The sequence below is a fragment of the Cupressus sempervirens genome, chromosome 5 (genome assembly GCF_028749045.1).
Source record: "Cupressus sempervirens isolate cs-2001-9-10 chromosome 5, ASM2874904v1, whole genome shotgun sequence".
Classification (NCBI taxonomy): Eukaryota; Viridiplantae; Streptophyta; class Pinopsida; order Cupressales; family Cupressaceae; genus Cupressus; species Cupressus sempervirens.
Window position 1 is genome coordinate 510628566 of NC_143122.1, and position 23286 is coordinate 510651851.

Sequence of the window (23286 nt, forward strand, 5' to 3'; positions counted from 1 at the left end):
GTGGAAGTGGAAACATCTAATTCAATATGGTTTGGGTCAAAATCCTTTGTCCCTTGTAACTACTCCTTGCGTCTAAAGAGCCCAAGTTTGAACACACATATGGCAAGTCCTATGTCTTTTTTGAGTGTAGTCGATTGTGTTTTATTGAATAAATGAAGTATTATGTACTCCAATTCATTTGAGATGCTTATGAACTAGCAACCTATTACTAGTAAATTTGAGTGTAAAGAGGTATACAATATAATAATTTTAATGTTAAAATCATAATATAAATAAAATTTAATAAATTTTGATGGCAAGTGTGTAGGTGTGTAAATGATTGCCCATGGAAGTACCGCCAATTATAAGCATTGAGTTTATACATTTTCCAAAGAGCATCAATGCTAAAGTCACTAGAGGATGCAAATTTCATGAACCCAATCCTCATCGCATCTCCTATCTAATGATCAATGAAGAATTTAAGAGTGCTGAGTTGTACCCATGACCACTTTCATCTCTATATGGGGCAACTCTTGTTGACTTAGAAAGGAGATCAACACTATAATACTTGGGACTCAATGTAATGTTCCCTTTTGGAACATTAGAGATATTGAAGTCTTATTTTATGCAATATTAAATTGACTCTGAGACTTAGGCTCAAAATGTTAAAAAGGTTGATTTAATGTTATATAAAGGACAAGGGGGTAAGGAGGAACAAGACGAAATGCCTTAGGGAAGTCGAGAGAGCCACAGGGGAATAAGATGAAAAGCAGAGAGAAGCCGAAGAGTTTTGGTTTGTGTATTAAAAAGGGAAAGAGGTTCATTGTTGGGTATGCTTGATTTATTATTCAGTTCAGTTTCCTCTCTTGCGAGAGTCTCAGAAAGCTTCAACTTTCAGCTAGTTGGAGGACATAGCCCCTCGTGCTAGCAAGCAGTGGACGCAAAGCCCTTATCTCGAGAAACATCACTTTAGGTGTTTCATTCGCACTTACAGGTTCTTATCCTATCATTCCAATCTGATTGTTCTGTATTTAGGATTGGTTTCTGTGTACTGGTTATTGTATTGCTGTTGTATAATACAATAGCGTTTTAGTTGCTAGTTGTTATATTGCTACTGTATGAGGCAATAATTTTGTTTAAGGAATTTAAGAGTTGCTGGTTCATCTCATCAGTTTGTAATTCATGGTTATATGTTCGACATCTTGAATGTTATTTTGGAAATAACAAATTGCTATCTTGTGGAGAAGTCTTTGGTTTTATTGTTGTCACATATTGCATGTTCTTATAATTACATTTGAATATTATATTCATGAAGAGGCTGGATATATGCTGGTTGGTTTTCGATTGTATTTCAATTGTATCGTAATACATCTGCAATATTTAGTTTTAAATATACTGAAAAAAGGGAAAACAAGATAATATCCGGAAAGGGATATTACAGTGGTATTAGAGCCTATTTCCTGCCACCCTGTTGGGTTTAGCCAGAAGGTTGATCAAAACTTAGTGGCAACGATGTTTTGGAAAACGTGTGTATGAGTTGTTGTCGTCAAATTCAAGGTGGTTTGTTACAGGGGCATGAGAATACTTAGGATGGCAATGAATTAATAGGCAATGTGGATTAAGGGATGTGCATTTCCTCTAGCGGTGATAAGAAGATAAAAGCGTTGCTAATCCCAAAAAGCTGAATCATTACTTCCTTTTATGTGATGTGCTCTCGTGGAAAATCTCAAAGGGGACTGGAGTTCTGACAATATACAAGGAGCTACCTTAATAACTGTTGCTGAAGAAAGCCATGACAATACAAACTGATCGAACAAAAGGAGTGCATGTTTCAATTAGAACGAGTTCAGAATAGGTTATTTCTACATCCAATATCGTGGAAAAGCAATGCATGAGTTGGAAATGTTGGAGGGAGATTCACTAAGGGCCCGTTTGGTTGTTGGAATACAACCAGAATAGGAATAGGAAATTAGAATATGATTTGTATTCTTTGTTTGGTGCGTGGAATAGGAATAGGGAATAGGAATACGTATTCTCATTTTAGCCCCAAAATGAGCTTTTGTCCATTCCAAAAAATACTTGTAATTGGAATTGCTATTCTTGCATTCATTTTAACTTTCTCAAATTTGATTAAATTTTCAAATCCGCTTTGACCTGGAGTGAACACTGGAACTTTGTTTTCAATATTTTCAAATATTTCAGCGATTTTCCAATGGTGTCGATTACATCTTCAAAAATATTTTCAAATGGCGCGGATTGCAAGTTAACCCTATTCCAATTTAAGCTTGCATAACCAAACAAGGGATAAACAAGATTGGATTGCATTTTTCCATTCCTATTCTTCATTCTCCATTCTCATTCAAATTTTCTGCTCTAATTCTCAATTCCTACGCTAGCAACCAAACGGGCCCTAAAGGTATAATCAAATATCTGCAAAGAAATTGTTAGAACTTGACAAAGAGAGGAAGAAACGAAGAGCTTGCTAGAATACATTGTCTCAAGTGACGTGTCGACGGTTTGTCACAAATGAGTAGCAGCGAATGGGAAAGATAATTGACTTTATGCAGGTCTAAAGAGCCTTACGAAAACAGTAGCCAACGTTTTGGGTTACCTGGAAGGTACGTTGGCAAGCCGAACGAAGGGATTTTGAGAAGTTGGCACAAGAAATTTATCGATACTTGGAAATTCATGGAAATTCATTTGGGGCTCGAAGTATTGATGCACCTTCAGCGCAGAGTGAAACAACAACTGAGCAGTAGTTGTCTTAAGTGGTATTAGGAACCAACACAACACTCCAGAAGGTTCAATTAAAACAACTTGGGAACTTCGATAAGTTTGGAATTCCAAACGGCATTGGGGTTGATTTTTGCAAAGGTCGTGTGAGCACCAAATACTCGCAATAGAAAATACATAATTCCTCGTTGCTTGACTCGTGTTTCCTATCAGAACAGTAACAACAGGAAATATTCCTTGATATCGATAGTAGTTGTAATGTCCTGGGCGGAGGTGCAAACAGGTCGGCAAGTGGGGGAAAAGACAAAAAAAAATATTAAAGAGTTTCTGACCAATTTCAAAAGCTTGGAAATTTTGCATCTTGGGGAGTTGAAATCATAAATTGTTTTTGTGTGAGAATGTGACAGTAATTGAAAGGGCTTAAACGACAATTGTCGACCCTTTCCCTTGTGAGCTGTGGATTGAGCATTTTGCTGAAGGCGACATCTTTTTCCTTGGTCGGTTACTTTGCAGTTGGTTGTTGATTTTCACCGTCCTAAGGAAGGAGAAGATATGTGGCATAGTTTTAATGCCTCTGCAGTTACTCGTCGCAAATGTTTATCATGCTTTTACCGAACGTTTTCTCAGGGTTATTCATTGGTGAACTTGTGGGATGTCAGACTCAGTAGCGAAAACCTTATTATTATGAGTTTGGATGGAATAACATTCAAAGGTGTTGCTTCCAGCTGTCAATCCTTTAGTTACAGAATCTTTATAAGTGGAAAAAGACAAAGAAACTATTAAGATATTAAAATCCCATTCAGACTGGTGATTGGCTAGGTTTTTCCGAGTAGACGATAAGTCTCCAAGAGGTATGTTATGTGTTCCAAAAATATGTTGCAAATATTAAAACAAGGAGTTAGAAGTCTGGAGCATTCCATTTCTGCTGAAATGTATACAGGATATCATGCAACATAAGCTAGTTTTTATTGAAACACAAGATGTGGTAGAAACAGCTTTGGCATTGGATAACTACCATAGGGCATGTGATTGTGGACGAGGTGCTGTAGTATTTTCTGTTGCAAGAGGTAAAGTGACAGAAGGAATTGATTTTTGATCGGCACTATGGGTGCCTTGTGATTATGTTTGGAGTTCCTTTCTAGCATACTTTGAGCGGGATTCTGCATGCTAAATTGGACTGCTTAAGGGAGGCATTTCAAATAAAAGGAGATTTTCTAACTTTGATGTTGTGAAACAAGCAACACAATGAGTTGGTTGTATAATTCGATCAAAAGCAGATTATGGAATGATGATAATTGCTGACAAAAGATACAGTTCGCATGACAAGCATTCAAAACTGTCAGGAAGAATATGAGGACAGTGGGGAAGGACATTATTCACAGGCTCATAGCTGATTCAGACTTGTATTGGTTTTCAATTCCTAATGTTGGAACTCTTCTTAAGAGCCTCAGTCAGGGTCGAAAAGAATGACTTAATTTCTTAAACTGAAGGAGATACAAAGAAATCTTCTTATCAGCTTTGGAGAAGCGATGTTTGTGGCAGTCAAGCTTGACATGAGATTTCATCTGCGAGATCTAATAGGGTCCGGCTACCTCAAAATTATTGATACTCCAGCTGGATCACTTGTTCATGTTGCCAAAGAATGAGCTCCAGATAAATTAGTCTAGTCTCACCATTGATGTGGCATACATAGATGGTCTTGATGTTTGTTACAATTCATATATTTCTATGACAAACATGTTGGTTAATTGGATTCATCGAGGAATGAGATTCAGGATATCTTAATACAGTGCAGTCTTCCTTACTAATTAGTAATTTAGCTCAGAGTAACGAGAATCGCCATAAAATCGCCTGAATCGGCGATTCGGCGATTAGATTCAGCAATGGCGATTTTTTTGGAGTCGGAAATCGCCATTGCCGATTTCTTCAAGTGAATCGCCTGAATCGCCGATTCAGGCGATTCAGGCAAAAAATCGCATGAATCGCCTATAAAAATCGGCAGGAATCGCCCGCGGCCAATAAAGTATAGAGTTGTAAAATTTTAAAAAATTGCTTGGTTTTTTTACTTTGTTTTTGACCATTTCTCTTTGTTATAACCCTAAAGGGCCTTCTATTTATTTAACATGAGTAGAAGAGAGGAAAAGTGAGAGAGAAGAAGAGAAAAGAAAAGCCATAGGTTTCTAACCGGCAAGAAGAAAGAGCACAAAAGAGATCAGCAATCCATTTGTGGAGGCCATCAATTGCATTGGGAGCATTAGGGAGCCAATCTCAACACTCCTCAACTCATTTGCAAGAGGTAAGTGCTCTTTTTTTTTTTGCATGTTAGTGTATTATGCATTTTTTGTTAAATTTTTATAGTTTTCAAGATTTTTAGTTTAGATCTTGAATGTTCTTTATTTTTACTAAGTTGCAAACTAGGGTTTGTTGTTTTGTAGCTTTTATTAGCTTCAAACTTTGATATTTTACATATAAATTTTTATTGCAGCAGCCTTTGCTTTCATTTTTTGCAAATTCGCAATGGGTAGAAAAGATGAATGTTGGAAATATAATGAAGAGTTTCCTGGAAGAACCAAATATCAAACAAAATGTATTTTTTGTAAAGAAAAAATAACTTCTGGGGGTATTTATAGATTGAAATACCACATTGCTGCTATACCTGGACACGATGTTACAATTTGCACTCACCAAACTCCTGAGGCAAAACGCACTTGCTTAATGGCATTAGAAAAAATTGAAAAAGACAAAGCCAATAGGAAAATGCAACTTGAAGGGTTAAGGGGTATTGGCTCCCATGTTCCCGCATCCGCATCTGCAGCCGCATCCACATCTGCATCTGCATCAGCTTCTGCATCTGTAGGTTGTGTTGGAGAGGGTTCTTCTAGGCCTCCTTTTTATCCTAGTTCTTCTGCTCGTGCTGGTGCTAGTCGGTCACATACTGAGACAGAGTCCCACACCAACCTATTGCAGCCTAGAGTGCGGAAAAACAGAATGGATAGTTACTTTGTGCCCCGCACTACTCCTGGTTCCCAACCCACGCTTGAGGGCATGGGTTTGAACAAGGAAATTCATGATGTTGCCAGAAAGGAGATATGCAAATTTTGGTACTTTTGCAACATTCCATTTATTGCAGCCAGGTAATTGATTCTTTTTTCGTTGTTTTCTTTAAAGTTAAAATTAAAAGTAAAAGTAAAACTTTAATTATATTTACTTGTTTTATAATTTGAGTCTTTGACATCTAAATTTTTATTTGTGACAGGGCTCCTTATTGGCAGAACATGATAGATGCGGTTGATAGACTTATGTGAGGCTATTGAGGAAGTCATAGCAGAGGTGGGAGAACAAAATGTGATCCAGGTGGTGACGGATAATGCAGCAAGTTATGTTGCTGCAGGTAAACTTTTAACTTTTCAAGTTTTGAAAATAAATTTATTTGAATTTTGAAATTTGAATTTCTAATTGACTTAAAATTGTTGTAGGTAAACTTTTGATGGAGAGGCACCCCACCATATTTTGGTCCCCTTGTGCGGCACATTGCATTGACCTCATGTTGGAGGAAATTGGCAAACTTGAGTTTGTCAAGTCATGTGTGGAAAGGGCAAAAAACATATGCAAATTCATTTATAATCATTCATTTGTCCTTAGCACAATGAGGAAGTACACAGAAGGAAAAGAGTTAGCTCGCCCTGGTATCACGAGGTTTGCCTCGAATTTCATCACCTTGCAGTCCTTGTTGACATCAAGGGATGAATTGAGGAGCATGTTTGTTGGGCGGGAGTGGATTTCCTCTTCCTATGCTACGACCACTGTAGGGATAGATGTGGCGGATTGCATATTTGATGAGGATGGTTTTTGGAAACCCGCTAGAGAAATCCTGTAGGTAAATTTATTGCAATTTAACATTTAGTATTTTACTTTTACTTTAAGTTATATTATTTTATATTTAAGTTTTGACTCAAGTTTTTTGTTTTACTTTATATGTAGGTCACTGAGCCCCTTGTAGCTTTGCTACGAACTGCTGATGGGGAGAAGCCCTCTATGGGCTACATTTATGAGGGCATGGATAGGGCCAAGGAGGCCATCAGAGCCCAATATGCAGGAGTGCAGGAGAGGTATGGCCCTATTTGGGACATCATCGATAGGAGATGGCAGAATCAGCTCCATCGACCCATCCATGCAGCAGCTTACTTTCTGAATCCGGCATATCGTTTCCGTCTTGAGTTCAAGGCGGATGCAGAGGTTCTCACTGGCTTATACACAGTGATTCAGAGGTTGAGTAGCGATGAAGATAGCGCTGCTGCGATTGTTGAGCTAGACCAGTTCAACAATAAAGAGGGGCCACTTTTCTCTAGCAGGATGGCCATAAATGCTCAGACAACACTACAGCCAGGTAAAAATTAAATAATATATTCAATGTTCATGAATCTAGATTCTAATCTTAAAGTTGATTATGTAATTTTAGAGTTAACTTGTAATTTGTAAATGAGACTAATTGTTTCTATTTTCAATTTTTCCCTTATTGCAGATAGATGGTGGCAAATGTTTGGGGCCACAACCCCAAAACTTCAAAAAATTGCCATTCGTATTCTGAGTCAGCCAAGCAGCGCTTCTGGATGTGAGCGCAGTTGGTCCATGTTCGAGCACATCCATTCGAAGAGGAGAAACAGGTTGACAGTGCAGAAGTTGAATGATATTGTCTTTGTTCATTACAACCTCCGTCTTAGGATCAGACAGATTTTGGGCATTGACTCCTCTCCGATCATTCTAGAGGAGATTGATCCAGAATCAGAGTGGCTCACAGAGGTTGTGGATCCAGTCTTCACTGAGGAAGACCGTGTGTGGGTTGACCAGGTGGATATAGAGGCTGAGGCAGCTAGAGCACGTTCTTCAGGCATTGGTAGACGCACACGTGCACGCACAGGCACAGGCCCTAGCGACGTTCATGAGCCCATCTTACATGCAGGAGATATGGCTCGGCAGTCCTCTAGGACCTACATTAGACGCCTTGCTACTAGGTAGACTGGATACTCAGAGGCTGAGGCTGAGGCTGCAGCCGAGCTTCAGGATGATGTTGAGGATGATGATGATGACTATGAGTCTGAGGCTTGAGCTGGAGCCTTGTTTTTATATTTTGTTTACAGATATTGATACTGAATCATTGATAGACATATGTTTCAAACTTTCATGGATCTTCATCTTAGATTCTTACATACATTTATGATTTGATGTCTTATGGATCATCTTACATACATTCTATGATTTAAATCATTGTGATCATTTGATTTCTATTTACTTCAGCTAGCCTACAATTTACATTTTAGATAACATAGTTACATATGTGATGGATTTTATGTTCCATGTTTATGTATGTTAAGTTTTAACTTCTATTTGATGATGTTATAGTGTGTTTAAGTTATATTCAATAAAGGGTGCATGAAATAAGTTTTAAATTGTTAAAATCTTTAAATTTAAAGGGCTTTTTCTAATTTGCCGATTCATTGCCGATTCATTGCCGATTCATTGCCGATTCACGATTCGATTCGGCCTTGCCGATTCCGATCCGATTCCGATTCTTGTTACTTTGATTTAGCTATTATGTACTTGTCAGAAACCTTGAATAGTTTCACATTCAGATCTATCAAGAGTCTTGCATTCCAAAATTTTGCACTGGTTCAATTGGCAGGACACAGTCTATTTGAGTCAGCATCATTTTAATCAAAAGGAGTGGCTTGCAAAAAAACTTGTATAACTTTGCAGATAGCTTTGTGAATCCTTAGAAACACAATCTAATCGTTCCTGCAAATGATGAGGAAGTGGATGCGTGGTATGTTGAAGCTAAGAGATGGGCACGATTAATCTGCCTTGGACTATTAGAAGTGTGTTAGTTTTCAAAAATACTTCTGGTGATTCAAAGTAATGCTCATGAAATTCATCAATGTGCTGATGGTTCAAGCTTTATACCAGTGAAGCTTCTGCTGCTCATTTTCAATGTAGTAAAAGAATGTCAATCTCAAAAGCAGTTTTTTAAAAGTATACAGGGTAGAAGATTGAAAAAAAACAAGAGCAAGGTATCATAGGATTTGGATATTATCAAGAAAGTTACTATGAAACCACAAGAGCAATTAGTCCAGAATTTAGATTTCGTTATAAAAACTGATATACTCAACATTTACAAGAATTATCAAAGATTCCCTAACCAAGTTTAGAATGATCTATCATTCAGTGATTATATGGATTTTTATCTCGAGCAGCTAAATATGACTGATATGGCAAAACAAAAGTATTTGGAATTGGCCCAGGATCTTTTTGCAATAGAACAACACACAGGGGTGTACAAAGAAATTCCGATAGACCAAAGTTATCTTTTGGATGATCTTGAAATAGAAGAGCAGGCAATTACTAGAGATGGGCATCCTTCTCGCGATCACATATAAGATGTTACTTGAGGTGCAAGTTTCTTTGTCAGTGACTTGGAGGTGAGGTTTGTCAAGAAAAATAATGAAACAGATTGCACTCAAGGTAATAACAGTTTGGGACCTCGGTATCATGAACCTCAAAACATGAATTTAGAGGAACAACCTAAGATGACATTGCAAGACAATGAATAGTTTCAGTAGGGAGATAGTGAAAGTCATGCTTTACAGAATCAACTGAAGGTTAGTAAAGACATGGTTGTGGCATCCTTGGTACAGTATGACAGCACCCACGAGTTGGTTGAGGAGCTCTACAGGAAAGTCCTGTTTACCGTACTGGTAAAGAAATCAACGCATATAGACAATGGAACAGAATAGCAGAATTATATTCGCATATACTAGACCATACATTATGCTTCATAATATTAGTAATAGTAGATGATGCTTTACAATGATCTCTAACGGGATATAAATACTATCTGCTGAACCTTTCTGAAGGAGTCCGTCGGCCACAATCATTATGTCTGCTACAAACTATTTGCCTGTCGGCTACAAAATACAAAACACCGACGATAGTCAATCCGTCGGCTACAGAAACACCGCCGGCACCATCCAGTCGGCTGACACCATCCCCCCAAAAAGAAAAGTCGTCTCTTGATGACTAACAAAATTAGGAGACAACTTACCGACAACAGAAGAAATACTAGAGAGAAGGGGGCGTCCCAAAAGAGTGCTGCTAGCGACATAACTCATACAACTGCTCTGTCTTGATGCGGAGATCTGTCTGAATCTGGGAATTAACCTCGACGGCCTTCTTTAGAAGAAGCGCCGCATCCATAGCCTGCCTCCTAGTTAATTGCATCTTCTGCTCAGCCGCATCCTTATCTCGGACCGCTGCCTCTGTACCTTGCCTAGCCATGTCCCTCTCTTGCACCATTGCTGCCATATCTGCCAGTAGTGCCGTTCGCTTTGCGGCTCATGCTGCTTGCTGGTCGGCCAAGTCGGTGGCTAGCTTCTGTCTAGGCTCACTCTCAGCTGCCAATGATCTCTTTGCTGCAACCCTGTCCGCCTCCGCACGCCGACGACCACAGTAAACATTCTTGTACAATCCCACAACCTCATGTGCCAGCTTCATCATAGGGGTGTCACTGAGTCCCAACTCCGGCTCAGTAGCCCAATCTGCCAACATCTCAGCTGTCTCCACCACCGGCCAACCCCTATGTACAAAACAAGTCTGAAATCGTCGAGGACAGAGCCCATGGATATATGCTCTGATCAAATGCCACACCCTACGCCGAGTCAGGGCCTGAATTGCCACATCGTGTCCCTTCTTCAACGCAGACTTCATAGTGTTGAGGTAATCACTATGCTCCACCTTATCAGCGGGAGCCATGCCCACATCTGGTGCCGCCTCCTCTATTGTCGGCGCAATGACGGCATGTGGCGTTCCCTCCTCCTGAAGTTGAGGCTCTGGTACTGCTGGTGATGTTCCTGAATGCCTAGGAGACTGAATGGATGGACCTTACTTGGCAGGAGTGAGTCGGAATTGCTGCCTCAGAAACACACTAGCTCTACCATCACCTCCGGTTGGTCTGACTGCGCGAGCTCCATGTTCTCCTCCGGTATTTGTTGGGCTGACTCGGCCTCTGCTAAAAAAATGACGAAACAATGACAACTGCATCACAATCAATGACCTCCAACCGAACCTGCAGCTTAGGCTCTGGCGGTGGCAACTGTGCTCTCTGTGAGACTGTGACGGTGACATTTGCTGGTACAACTGGAATCACCTCCACTACAGCCGTCGGCAATATCTTGGTGACTGTCCGTAGGACAACATCTGTCGCTGTCTGTGGGACCATCTCCGTCATTGTCCATGGGACATTTGCCTTCGCTGGAGGAGTCATAAGGACTGGGGCATAGCGCTCACCAAACGGCGGAATGACTGTCGAAAAGGTAGTCAAGTGCGCCGAAGTTGATAGTTGAGGAGGGGTAAAGAATGTGGGCCCACTACCCGCTGCCTCACCGCCAACTTCCGCCGATGTGCTCACCTCTTCTTCCACGGACTCAGCCCCGTCACTCACCGAAGTGCCCTCTCGTCCGCATCCAGTCCGCGGAGTACTTTCTTGTGGCCTGTTGCTGATCCTCTTGTATCCAAGTGTCGCCAATAGAATATTGGAGGCTCCCCGTTTGCCAACTTGCCTTTTGGAGGAGCTTCAAAATCATCCAGTGGAATCTGGCTAGCTGTAGCCTCCAGAAACAGCCCGAAGGCATGGTGCAGCATAAAAAATGTTCGGTGCTGAAGCGTCATGAATTCCTCCATCCTGTCGGCAAGCACTGAGGCCCAATCATATACCACTCCTTGCATGATACCATTCATAAAGACAATCTGTGGCAATGCTATATCTGAAGCTCGAGTGGCGCCTGTCAACCTGCTCTTGATGACGTCCATGATACACCGCCAGTGACCCTCCCGAATAAAGTCCCTGCGAAGCCCTCTGCACTTTGACCCTTGAACCGCTGCCTCCCTCTCCACGGGTGTAAGGTCCTTGCATACTAGATCTATCCAATGCTCCTTCCGTTCCCGTGAGAGTTTATGGTTCTTGATCTCCACTTTCTTACCATCTGGGCCAGGGATGCCAAACACCCTTGTGAAATCCCTAGGTTTAAAGGACACCGTCATCTGCTGCTTCTTGTACAAAAATGTACTTGTTCTGCTCCGGGCGCTATATGTCTTTATCATTGTGCGCAATACTGATTTGAACAACTGGATGGAGAAGATGGGAAGCTGGATGGCCCAATGCACCTGTGCCCGCATCAAAATTTGTTTAATCTGGTTTGCCTCCGGGGTCTCCTACCACCATCTTCGGCATTCGCTCCCACTAAGACTCTCGAACTGGACGGTGAGATAAGTGAGTTCCTCCTTGGTCTTTTGTTTCTTGCTACTGGAACTGGAGGGGCCTACAACTTGAATCCCCGATGCCAAAACCCTTGAATTCTTTTCCATATTTGCTACCAATTGACTCTTCCACGGCTTCCGCTTGCCTGCTGACTCCATGCAAAAATGGCTTATTTCTCCTTATATATATTTCCTCCGTCTGTTACAAGGAATGTCACCCCTAATGCCTCGAACTCACCTTTCCACGGACCGTTACGGCAACAGATAACCACTGTAGGAGTCCGACCCAAATGAGAAACTCAGGCAATTCTTGGGGCAGTGAAAACAATCAAACTGTCTCTTTCTTCGAATTACCTCCCTGCAATACTATCTCGGCATGCAGTATCAGAACCTCCAATCCTGTTTCTTCAGCTATTACATCTCATGGGCATGGCTGAGTGAGATCCTCCAATCAAAACTAGCACTTGATAACCCATCGACACAATTCAGTTCAAGATTTTTAAAACTGCCGGTAGAAGTGCTTGCGTTGATATAGCCACCGAAAATTACAGGCATGTGAGTTACATGCGGCAGAAGACGAAATGGTTTTGTGTGATTGGGTCTTTGACTGCTTCGAATATGGTAGATTCAGGATTGCAGAGGTGTTGATTCAACTCAGTTGGAAAGAATGGTGCTGGTGGGGCTTTGGTGCATTCAAGAAGATTCCTTTCTGAGACCATCGATGAAAAGAGCAGTTCAGATGCTTGAAGGAACGGTTGAGCTTTCAGTGCCTCCTCATCTCGACATTTCTTCTTCATAAAGAGTATGCCCTTCAACGCAGCCATGACAGAGCGCAGATTCGTCTTGAAGTCCTGTGCGATCTCCCTCCGTGCGGACTTCTTTGCTCCTTTCCCCTGCACGATACAATTGCCTGGCAGCGAATGACAGGTAAAGGAAATTGTCTTTTTGCTTTTGCGGGATGCTTTTTGGTGGAGTTTAGAAAATTTAGAGCCCGCGGACAGGCTGCCCACGGGGCTTTTACCCACAGACAGACTGTCCGCAGGGCCTTTGCCTTTCCCACCCGCGGACAGACTGCTGCCCGCGGTCTTTTTTGTCCGCGGGGCCCTTCTTTTTTTTTTTTTCAAATTTATTTTTATTTTTATTTTTTTAATTTTTAATTTTTTTTCAATTTTATTTATTTATTTATTTTTTAAATTAAATAACAGAGGTACCTCCAGTTGGTGTCGCCGTGTCATAGTCCTTTAATGACGACGACAAAGGATTCATGTGAGCATTGGGCGACGACCACATCCTTCTTGCGCGGTATATTTTTAGTTTGGATCCGTTAATCGCCTGAATCATCTCCTGTCCGTCCAAGGTCGCTAGTTTGATTGCTCCATTGTCGCCAACCTCCCGGATTTGGTATGGTCCAACCCACCGCACCTTGAATTTTCCCGGCTTGATTTCATTGCGGCCATCATACTTCAATACTAACTGTCTTGGCTAGAATCTGCTACGTTTCAGATGCTTATCATGCCAGACCTTGCGTCTGTTCTGTGCCACTTCTGTCGCCCACTATGCCAACAACTGTTTCTCCTCCAGCTTATTCAAATTATTTAACCACTCTTGTAAGCTTCCGTCATCATCCAACTTGTTTTCCAACGCTATTCGGAGACTCGAGATCATGAATTCCGCTGGGACTACTGCTGCCTGTCCAAACATTAATTGGAATGGTGTGTGCCCTGTCGTCACCTTGTACGCTGTGCGGTAAGCCCATAGGGCAGTGGGTAAGTTTTCCTCCCAATCAGCACCTTCAATCGTGCAGGATTTGTAGATGATGGATACTAGGATTTTATTGGTGGCCTCCGCCTGTCCGTTTGCTCTTGGATAGTACGGACTTGACAGTGAATGATAAATCTTAAAATGAGTGGTGAGTAGTCGAATAACATGATTAACAAAATGACCTCCCCTATTACTTGTTAATTGTAACGGGATTCCATACTTGGTAATGATCTGTTCATAAATAAATTTCGCAGTGCTGACGGCTAAGTTATTTGGTAACGCACGTGCCTCCACCTACTTGGTCAGGTACTCCGTTGCAACAATTATGTACCGGCACCGTCGAGTCTTGCTCACCCTCAGTGGTCCAATAAAATCTAATCCCTATCTCTCAAAAAGTTCTTGCGCATGTGAGGGGTGAAGTGGCATGAAATCTCTCTTCAGCGGCTTCTCGGCTCGTTGGCAAGTGTCACATCCGACGACCCATTCCCGCGCGTCATTGTACACCATTGGCCACCAGAGACTTGCAAGCAATATCTTCCTTGCAGTGGTGTCAGGCCCCATGTGTCCTCCCGTAGGACCTTCATGTGCTTCTTTTAACACCTGCGGTATCTCCTCTTCCAACACACATCGCCGAAGAATATGATCCGGCCCCATTTTGTAGAGCAATTCATTGATCAATTGAAACGTGACTCCTGATTATCAACTTGCGCTTATCATTTGGTGACATCCCAGTGGGAAACTGTCCTGTAGCTAGGTACTCGCCAATACTCCTGTACCATTCCGGTAGTACTCCAATCTGAAACAGCTGCGCGTCAGGGAAGTCGTCATTCACACCCTCCGTTGGTTCCCCTGTTTTGATCCGCGACAGGTGGTCGGCACTGACATGTTTCTTTCCTGGCCGGACAATGATTTTGAAAGTGAATTCTTGCAACAGGAGTAGCCATCTGCTGATCCTCCCTTGGATGACAGGTTTATTAATCATGTACAACAGGGCCTGGTGATCAACATAGAACACAAACGGTGTAGCGAGCAAATAATGACCAAATTTTTGTATAGCATAGACCATTCCCAACGCTTCTCTTTTAGTCGTGCTGTAGGTCTGCTCGGCCTTTGATAGCAATCGGTTGGCAAAGTATTTCGGGTGATCTAGTCCGTGGTTACTAGTCTGTGCCAGGGTCGCGCCGATCGCATAGTTGGAGGCATCCATATGAAAATGAAACACTTTATTCCAGTTCGAATATGCCAGGATGGGTGCCGTAGCCAGTCGTACCTTTAGCCCTTCAAATGCCTCATCCTGCTCTTTATCCCATCTAAATGATTCTTCCTTGCAGTTTAACTTATCTAACGGTTGGGACACCTTGGCAAAATTTTAAATAAATCTCCTATAATAACCTATATGCCCGAGAAAAGATTTTACCTCCGTCACATTAGTAGATGGCTGCACTTCAAGAATGACTCTCACCTTGTTGGGATCCGTCTTTAATCCTTCCTTACAGACAATATGTTCGAGCAATCTTTCGTGCGGAACCATGAATTTGCACTTCTTGGGATTCAATGCTAGCCGGGCTCTGCAACATCTCTCAATGCATTCACCGAGTGCTGCCAGGTGTCCGTCCTCTGTGCTAAATATTGACCAATCATCCAGGAAGGCTTTGAAGTTTCCCACGGACATCTTGTCGAAGATATGCAGTATAATCCGCTGGAATGTGGCTGGCGCGTTACACAACCCAAATGGCATCCAGTTGTACACGTAGACCCCATCTTCGACGAAAACCGTTGTCTTCAACTTATCCTCCTCCGCTATAGAAATTTGATTGTATTCGGAGAACCCGTCCATAAAGGAGTAGATTTCATGTCCCGTGACCTCCTCCAGAATGCTATTTGTGAATGGAATCAAAAAAGGGTCCTTGATCGTTACTGCATTCAGGCATCTGAAATCGACGCATATCCGGATCTGAGTAGTATCCTTCTTCAATGAGATGACTATCGGCGACACCCATTCGCTGGTTTGTACCTTGAAGATAATGCCAGCTTTCAGCATCTGGTTGATTTCCTCCGTAACTCGTGCCGCATAGTTTTTGTTCATCCTGTAGGGTCGCTTTCGTACAAGTACAACTCCTTCCACCAGCGGGATGCACACACAATTACGGCGGTACTCCCTTGAGGTCCTTGTATGTCCATGCAAACACATCCTTGTACTCCAAAAATATCTTAAATGCTGCGGCCTTGAGTACTGGATCCCAATTATCTCCGACCAGTATGTTCTTCGGCTCTGCCTCGTCCCCCAAATTCATCGTCTACAGCGTAGCTTCATTATACTTGATTGTCTCCCCTTCACTGAATGCATGGGCGGGTGTAACATCCAATGGTGCCTCCCCCTCCTTTACTTCACTAAACTCCTTCGGATATTTGTTCTCAATCAACAGAACATTGCAACTGTGAAATAATTCATAGTCTTCCATTTGCTAGTGGTAGAGACGTTGACGAAATCCAAGTCGTCATCCGTTGATCCCCCGTCCAATCGGAGGACGCCCTCTTGATTCGGTTCCATCCGTTGTCTGCCTTCATCCTCCTCTCCCTCAGAATCTGACGACAGGGCCTCTTCCCCTACCATTTGGGTATGCAAATCAATGACGAATCGGCAGCCTTTACTTTCTAGTGATAAGGTGTTCTTCTAGTCGTGTCGGACTCTTGCTTCGATAAGCCACCTACGGCCCAAGATGGTGTCATAGCCTTTCCTCTTCAACGGAATCACCACGAAATCCATCAGGAAAGGCTGAGTGCCAATGGTTACCAGCTGTGCCATGAGAATACCCAGTGGTTTAGTGCCATGTTGATCGGTGGTCAGTAGCTGAAATCTCGGAGGCGACAATGTTGGCTGTCCAAGTTTCCTCCAGGTATCTTCTGGCAATACATTTACGTCGGACCCTCCGTCAACTATTGTGTCTGTGAGAACATGTCCAAGGATCCCCATCTCGACGACTGCAGGGTGTCATCCGGATGTCAGCGCCAGCAACATCTGATCTTCTCCTCCTATAGCAATTTCCTTTTCTTTCCCTCGACTTGGTTCTCGCGGTGGCTTTTCCTTCCCTTGACTTGATTCTCCTGCAATATTTGAAAGAGCAGATCGAAGTTGAGGCATGGTGAGAAGCAAATCATTTACCTTTACTCGCACCTTCGTTTGCAAAATTTGCCGTACTATGTTTTGTTTTGCGGAATTCCTCGCTGAATTGCCGGCGGTGTCTGGAGGTGTTGCTGCTTGGGATACTTTTCCAACTTCCGCCCGTGCTTCTGCAAATTTCCTCTTTTCTTCGGCGGGGTCTGGGTATTCTTTTGCTTGTTGCCACGTAATTGCCAAACCTTCTTCCTAATCCGCCCCGATAGTCATCAAGTTCACTCCGGATTTTGGACACTTTGAGTCGTCGTGATTGCCGGGTCCGCACTATCGGCACAATAGTTGAGGTGTATTCGTTGTTGGACACTCCCGCGCAAAATGCCCCCACAAGTTACATGTGCGGCACTGAATAATCGGCCGTCCATTTGCATCATACTGGATCCGGCTTCTGCTCGTATTGGTATTGTTATTGTTTTGTCCACGCCGATTATTCCTGTATCTCTAGATGTAGCACCGGCGATATTCGTGTTTCTGCTACTACTCGATAGGGAAGCCTCCTGTGTGAGAAGCACCTGTGGAGATCCTCTTGTCTTCATGTTAAAGGGGCACTCTTTTGTCGAATGGCCCATGATCTGAGAAATGTCACAAAATTGGTTCTTTGGACACGATCCTTTATTATGACTGTCGGTCTTACACTCTGTGCATCACAATTCACTGCCTTTTGGCTCCTTCTGCATGTTTTTAAACTCCATCATGCGAACCATATCCTTCTGTAGGGCACGAACCTTCTTGTTGCTGCCTTTGTCATTGCTGCTATCATCTCCGATAGGCTCGTCGTCATCAGAATCAGAGGAGCTAGTTTTCTTCTTCTTTTTCTTCTGCTCACTTTCAAGGTCCAGTGCTCTATTATACGCGTCCACATATGACGACGATGGCACAATTTTCATTTTCCTCTGCAATTTGGAGCGTAGGCCGTCCACGAACCATCTTTTTTGCAATCCGTCCGCCGGCTTGCTTTCCATTTTGTTTATTAAGTCTTTTAATCTCCTGGCATAGACGCGGATAGTTTCGTGCTTCCCTTGTTTGGTATTGAAAATCTCTACTACGATTTCATTATCATCCCGCAAGAGTTTAAATTCCGCCAGGAATTCCTTTTTAATGTTATCCCAGCTATTTAGCTTTTGTGGATCAGTATCCGAAAATCAATCAATCGCCACACCCCGTAGGGTTGCCGGAAATTGCTTGACCCATTTGTTAGTAGCTGTTATTCCATTTGCCCGCTAGATCGTCTCACATGTCTTACAATGTTGGATGGGGTTGGCTGTACCATTGCCCTCAAACTTCGGCAGCTTTTCTTTGGATCTCGCCATTAGAACTGAATTTGGTAGAGAGGCGTTACTGGGTCCTGCAACACTGGCGCTGTTTACTCTAACACTGGAGGTCTGCACTCACACACCGGCGGTCTGCACTCCCACATCGACAGTCTGAACTCCCACACCGGCGGTCTGCACTCCCACACCGGAGGTGTCGATAGCTGCGAACCTTGGTGAAGAAGAAGGATCTTCTGAAGTTGTTTCCCGCGGACGTCTATCCCGAACGAAGAGGTCACTCCATGCTCGTGCTCCCTTGGCACTGCGAGCCGTGCGAGTTGATTGTCTTCCGTCTGAATTTTCTTCCCTCGGCGAATACAAATTCAAGAACTCCTCACGTGCTTCTTCCACCAACTCCACCCGCTGCCGAGTATCCTCTAACAATTCTTCGGCACTCCGGTTTCTGTTGTCAATCTTTTGAAATCTTCGTCGACGTTTGGCTTGCTGTGCCAGAATTAAATTCTCTTGCGCAGTACGGATTCCATCTTTTCCCTTGACCTTATTTTGATCCTTGTTAAGCTGATTTGGCATTAATCTTCATTACTCCCACCTTCTAGATTCATAAGGCAACGGCACCAAATGTCTACCGTACTGGTAAAGAAATCAACGCATATAGACAATGGAACAAAATAGCAGAATTATATTCGCATATGCCAGACCATACATTATGCTTCATAATATCAGTAATAGTAGATAATGCTTTACAATGATCCCAGACGGGATATAAATACTATCTGCCGAACCTTCCCGAAGGAGTCCGTCGGCTACAATCATTATGTCCGCTACAAACTATTTACCCGTCGGCTACAAAATACAAAACACCGACGATAGTCAATCCGTCGGTTATAGAAACACTGCCGGGACCATCCAGTCGGCTGACAAGTCCCAAGGGAAGAGGAAGGCGACTAGCATGTGGCCGATTTACAGAAGGTCAAAACAACCCTAGAGACTATGAAATCAGATTACTTATATTTGCTATCCGATAGGGATTATATTCTTAAGGTTGCTGAGATTTATGCAACACAGTCAAATAGGGAAAAAGAAGAGATTGAGGATCTCAACAGGTTGCTAAAGTGTGCTCGGGAGGCACTGAGTGAAACTCAATTATCTCTATAGGGAGTAGAAAATCAAATCAAGCTCATGGAACACTCTCGGGAACATGAGAATAGAATGAGGCAGGAGTTCTTCCAGGAAGGCATTGACAAACTTGAGAGCATTCAGCAGATGTATGACTTGGATAGCTGCCCCAAATGGTTAAGTAGCAAAACTTCAGAACAATTTCAGCGTGTTGACAACCCTTTGTTTGAAGTTGTTGCTGATTGGGCGGCCGACAATCCTCTTTTTGTGTTAAATGAGGGTTCATCTCTTGTTTGCCATGAAGAGGAAGAGTTTGATTTCAGACTTTGGGATCCTAGCTCAAGATTCTAGCAGTGAATCCGTATCTTAGCAAGGGAATGATGAATCAACTTCTGTCGCTTATCATTTGATCAATCCCAACATATTTTCTAATTTCATTCCATTCAGGAGTTGGGTGAATTTTCTTCATCAGCCTTTGAATAGTTCTTGGTGGAGTATTTATTTGAGGTTTGTGGGTAGATTCTCAGCATCTTTCATACTCATAGCACCTATGCGTTTGGGAATTCTCCAAGTTTTTGCCGACAGTATGAGCTTTGATGCCCATGGGATGGTGGTTTTAGCTATTGAGTAGTTCATTTCTTACATCATCCACTTAGGTTAGGTCTTCACGTTCTACTGGATTATACATGGACCTTGGATATATTTTTATCTCATTATAGAAACGAGACAGTGTAATAGAGTTTGGGATCTAGGTGTTGGTAGATTGTATCTATGGTTGGATGAGGATTTTATTGTGGTCATAGTGTTGGTCAGTGTTGATCAGTTTATAGGTGCAGGTGTTGAGTTTTTTTAGAGAGTTATATGGGATCCAGGGATCCGGTTGAGAGATAGATTGCAGAGAGACTTTTGGCTTCCCAATATGGCCAAAATTGTTTTCAGTTTGGATTTCAAGGCTGCTTGTAGACTGTATGGGACCTTGGTACTAATTGCTTGAGGACAAGCAATTTTAAGGAGGGGAGATTTGTAATATTCCCTTTTGGAACATTAGAGATATTGAAGTCTTATTTTATGTAATATTAAATTGACTTTGAGACTTAGGCTCAAAATGTTAAAAAGTTCGATTTAATGTTATATAAAGGACAAAGGGGTAAGGAGGAACAAGACAAAATGCCTTAGGGAAGTTGAGAGAGCCACAGGGGAATAAAACGAAAATCAGAGAGAAGTCGAAGAGTCCTGGTTTGCGTATTAAAAAGGGAAAGAGTTTCATTGTTGGGTATGCTTGATTTATTATTCGGTTCAGTTTCCTCTCTTGCGAGAGTCTTAGAGAGCTTCAGCTTTCAGCTAGTTGGAGGATGTAGCCCCTCGTGCTAGAAGGCAGTGGATGCAAACCCATTGTATTGGGAAACATCACTTCAGATGTTTAATTCACGCTTACAGGTTCTTATCCTATCATTCCAATCCGACTGTTAAATCTGTATTTAGGATTGGTTTCTGTGTACTGGTTATTGTATTGTTGTATAATACAATAATGTTTTAGTTGCTGGTTGTTATGTTGCTGTTGTATGAGGCAATAACGTTGTTTAAGGAATTTAAGAGTTGCTGGTTCATCTCATCAGTTTGTAATTCATGGTTATATGTTCGACATCTTGAATGTTATTTTGGAAATAGCAAATTGTTATCTTGTGGGGAGTCTTGGTTTTATTGTTGTCACGTATTGCATGTTCTTATAATTACATCTAAATATTATATTCATAAAGAGGCTGGATATATGCTGGTTGGTTTTCGACTATATTTCGATTGTATCGTAATACATCTGCAATATTCAGTTTTAAATATACTGAGAAAAGGGAAAACAAGATAATATCCGGAAAGGGATATTACACTCAATGCAATGCCAAGATCTAATGGGTTAGTCATTTTGTTCCGTCTCTCTTCAATTATTCTATCTAGTTGTTTGAAGAAAGTTTCTTCAGGATATTGCTCTTTTGCTTTTATGATGAATTTTATTGTCTTTATCATTAAGTCGATGCTGTCATATGTCGCACCTAACCAAGGCCTATCCATGTAGATAGAAAGATCGTCTCTATATGGATTCAGTAAAATTGAGGAGATACTTGGTGTGATCCCACCAAATGTCATCTAATATTATTTGCTTGACCTTTGCTGACCTTGTAGTTCTATGTTACCTTTATAAGGACCAATTTGGGCTGATAACCATGTTAGAAAGTGCCTCATGGACCTTAACAAATCATCTCCACATGACCGTGTTAGAGGAAAAATGGTCAACAACCTGTTTGGAAAAAAAGAAGTTAACTAAAGTGGAACATATTTATGTTACCTTCAACAACTCTAATTTTGAGGATGTTCTAATAAACCCTTGTGACATATGGTGGTTGGTGATGAAATTTGGATATTTTTGGGCTTAACATGCACTTATTTGATCCCTTCAGCTTTGGTGCCAATTTCATGTAGCATAAAGATGAGGAAGTGGACAACATGTAGGGTCCATTAAATGTGTGAATAGTGCTTTTTAACTAGTAACTTAGCCAATCGACAAATTTTAGCACTGTCTGTGACCACTTGCACAACATTTTGAGGCCCATTTCCCTGATGTCTTGACAAGGAGCGTTAGGAATAAATGCACTATTCTTAACCTCCCCTTTACAACCCATAATTTTAAAAATCATTGTTCCATTAGGGGATGCTACAATAACATTGATCATGGCTGATTTTTTGCATCTTTCTATAAGGTGCTGCAAAACACATAATAAGGGCCATTGTACCCTTTTGGAGTCTCATAATTTGCTTTCACCACTTATCACCAATGTGGTGAGCAAACATCTATAATAAGCTAGGGTGCTAGTTCAGGTTTGGGTATGAAGGATTGGTTTGTCGATATGGTAAAATTTTCGAAGGGGTTTAGGATCATTACTATAGAAACATGTGTGTGTGTGTGTGTATATATAAAGCTTAGAAGCATGAGTTGAGATTAGAATGTCACATAGTATCATAAAAACATTTAAGCAACTAAAATACCATCATAGCATCATATACCTCAAGTTCAACATTAAAGATTCAAAATATTAAAATGTCCATTGTCAAGTGATATATGATATAATCAAGTGTTATTGTTTCAAGTTCAATTAATGGATTAAAAGTTTATTGATATTCTTCTTCATCATCATCTGCTTCTTCTCTTCATTGACATTAGTTGACTCGCAAACAGAGCTAAGGTCAATGGGATTAGCTGCACCAATAATATTATTGCTGTCAAGATCTTTAAATTTATCAAGTGCAAGTCGAGAAGTGGAAGCATCGAAGTCCACAAGCTTTGCATTTATATCTCACCTCTTCTTATCCCCTACTCTTGTGTGAGACAAGAAACAAGTTGTTATGTACAAATACCAAGTTTTCTACTCTTTTTGATTTTAACATATTGCCTTCACTGAGTGGATGAAAGAATATGTGCTTCAATTTTTTTTGATGCAGATGAACTAGCAACCTATAAAGACAAGACAAAGTAAATAATTAAAATAATTTTTTTAATCTTATAAAATAAAACTTACAAGAAATTCGTGAAGATAAAGGAAACTAATTTTTAAAAAAATAAAAATTATTTCTGATTTAATTTTGATTGCATGGGGTTGAAATGTTTGGAAGCTTTGACCATGGAGGTACTAACAACTATGAGCATCCTTCGTAAACTGATGACGAAGAGCCTCATTACTTAGACCTCTTGCATTCACAAACTCTATGAACTCATCCATAATCAAATCTCGCATATCATCAGGGAAGAGTGTTTCAAATACTACCTTGTACCCATCAAACACTTCTAAATCTTATTGGTAGATCAATATATTTGGTGCTAAAGTATTTGGGCATCGCTGCATAGGCAAACATATGTAGAGTGGTCATTTAGTTCCATCGTTCTACAATAATTGCTTT

The 23286-nt window shown here is 41.5% G+C and overlaps 2 protein-coding genes across 3 annotated transcripts in view; both read left to right on the forward strand.

The window, feature by feature from the left end:
* Positions 1–23286, forward strand: part of LOC149556947 (pathogenesis-related homeodomain protein-like) — a 241526-nt gene that overhangs the window by 132710 nt on the left and 85530 nt on the right. The window lies entirely within an intron of this gene.
* LOC149556948 (uncharacterized) lies at positions 6448–7995 on the forward strand. Of its 2 annotated transcripts, none has more exons than XM_089785934.1 (3): positions 6448–6585; positions 6694–7099; positions 7235–7995. In XM_089785934.1, the coding sequence occupies exons 2-3, from the start codon at positions 6748–6750 to the stop codon at positions 7726–7728; spliced, it is 846 nt and encodes a 281-aa protein (XP_089642060.1). In that variant the 5' UTR covers positions 6448–6585; positions 6694–6747; the 3' UTR covers positions 7729–7995. The 2 variants fall into 2 exon arrangements, with proteins under 2 accessions (XP_089642060.1, XP_089642061.1); XM_089785935.1 differs by having other exon boundaries at positions 6455–6589.

Coding starts and splice junctions, on each gene's coding strand:
- LOC149556948 (XM_089785934.1), top strand. CDS start 6,748: ATGGGCTACATTTATGAGGGCATGGATAGGGCCAAGGAGGCCATCAGA. Junction 7,100..7,234: donor TCAGACAACACTACAGCCAG/GTAAAAATTAAA, acceptor CCCTTATTGCAG/ATAGATGGTGGCAAATGTTT.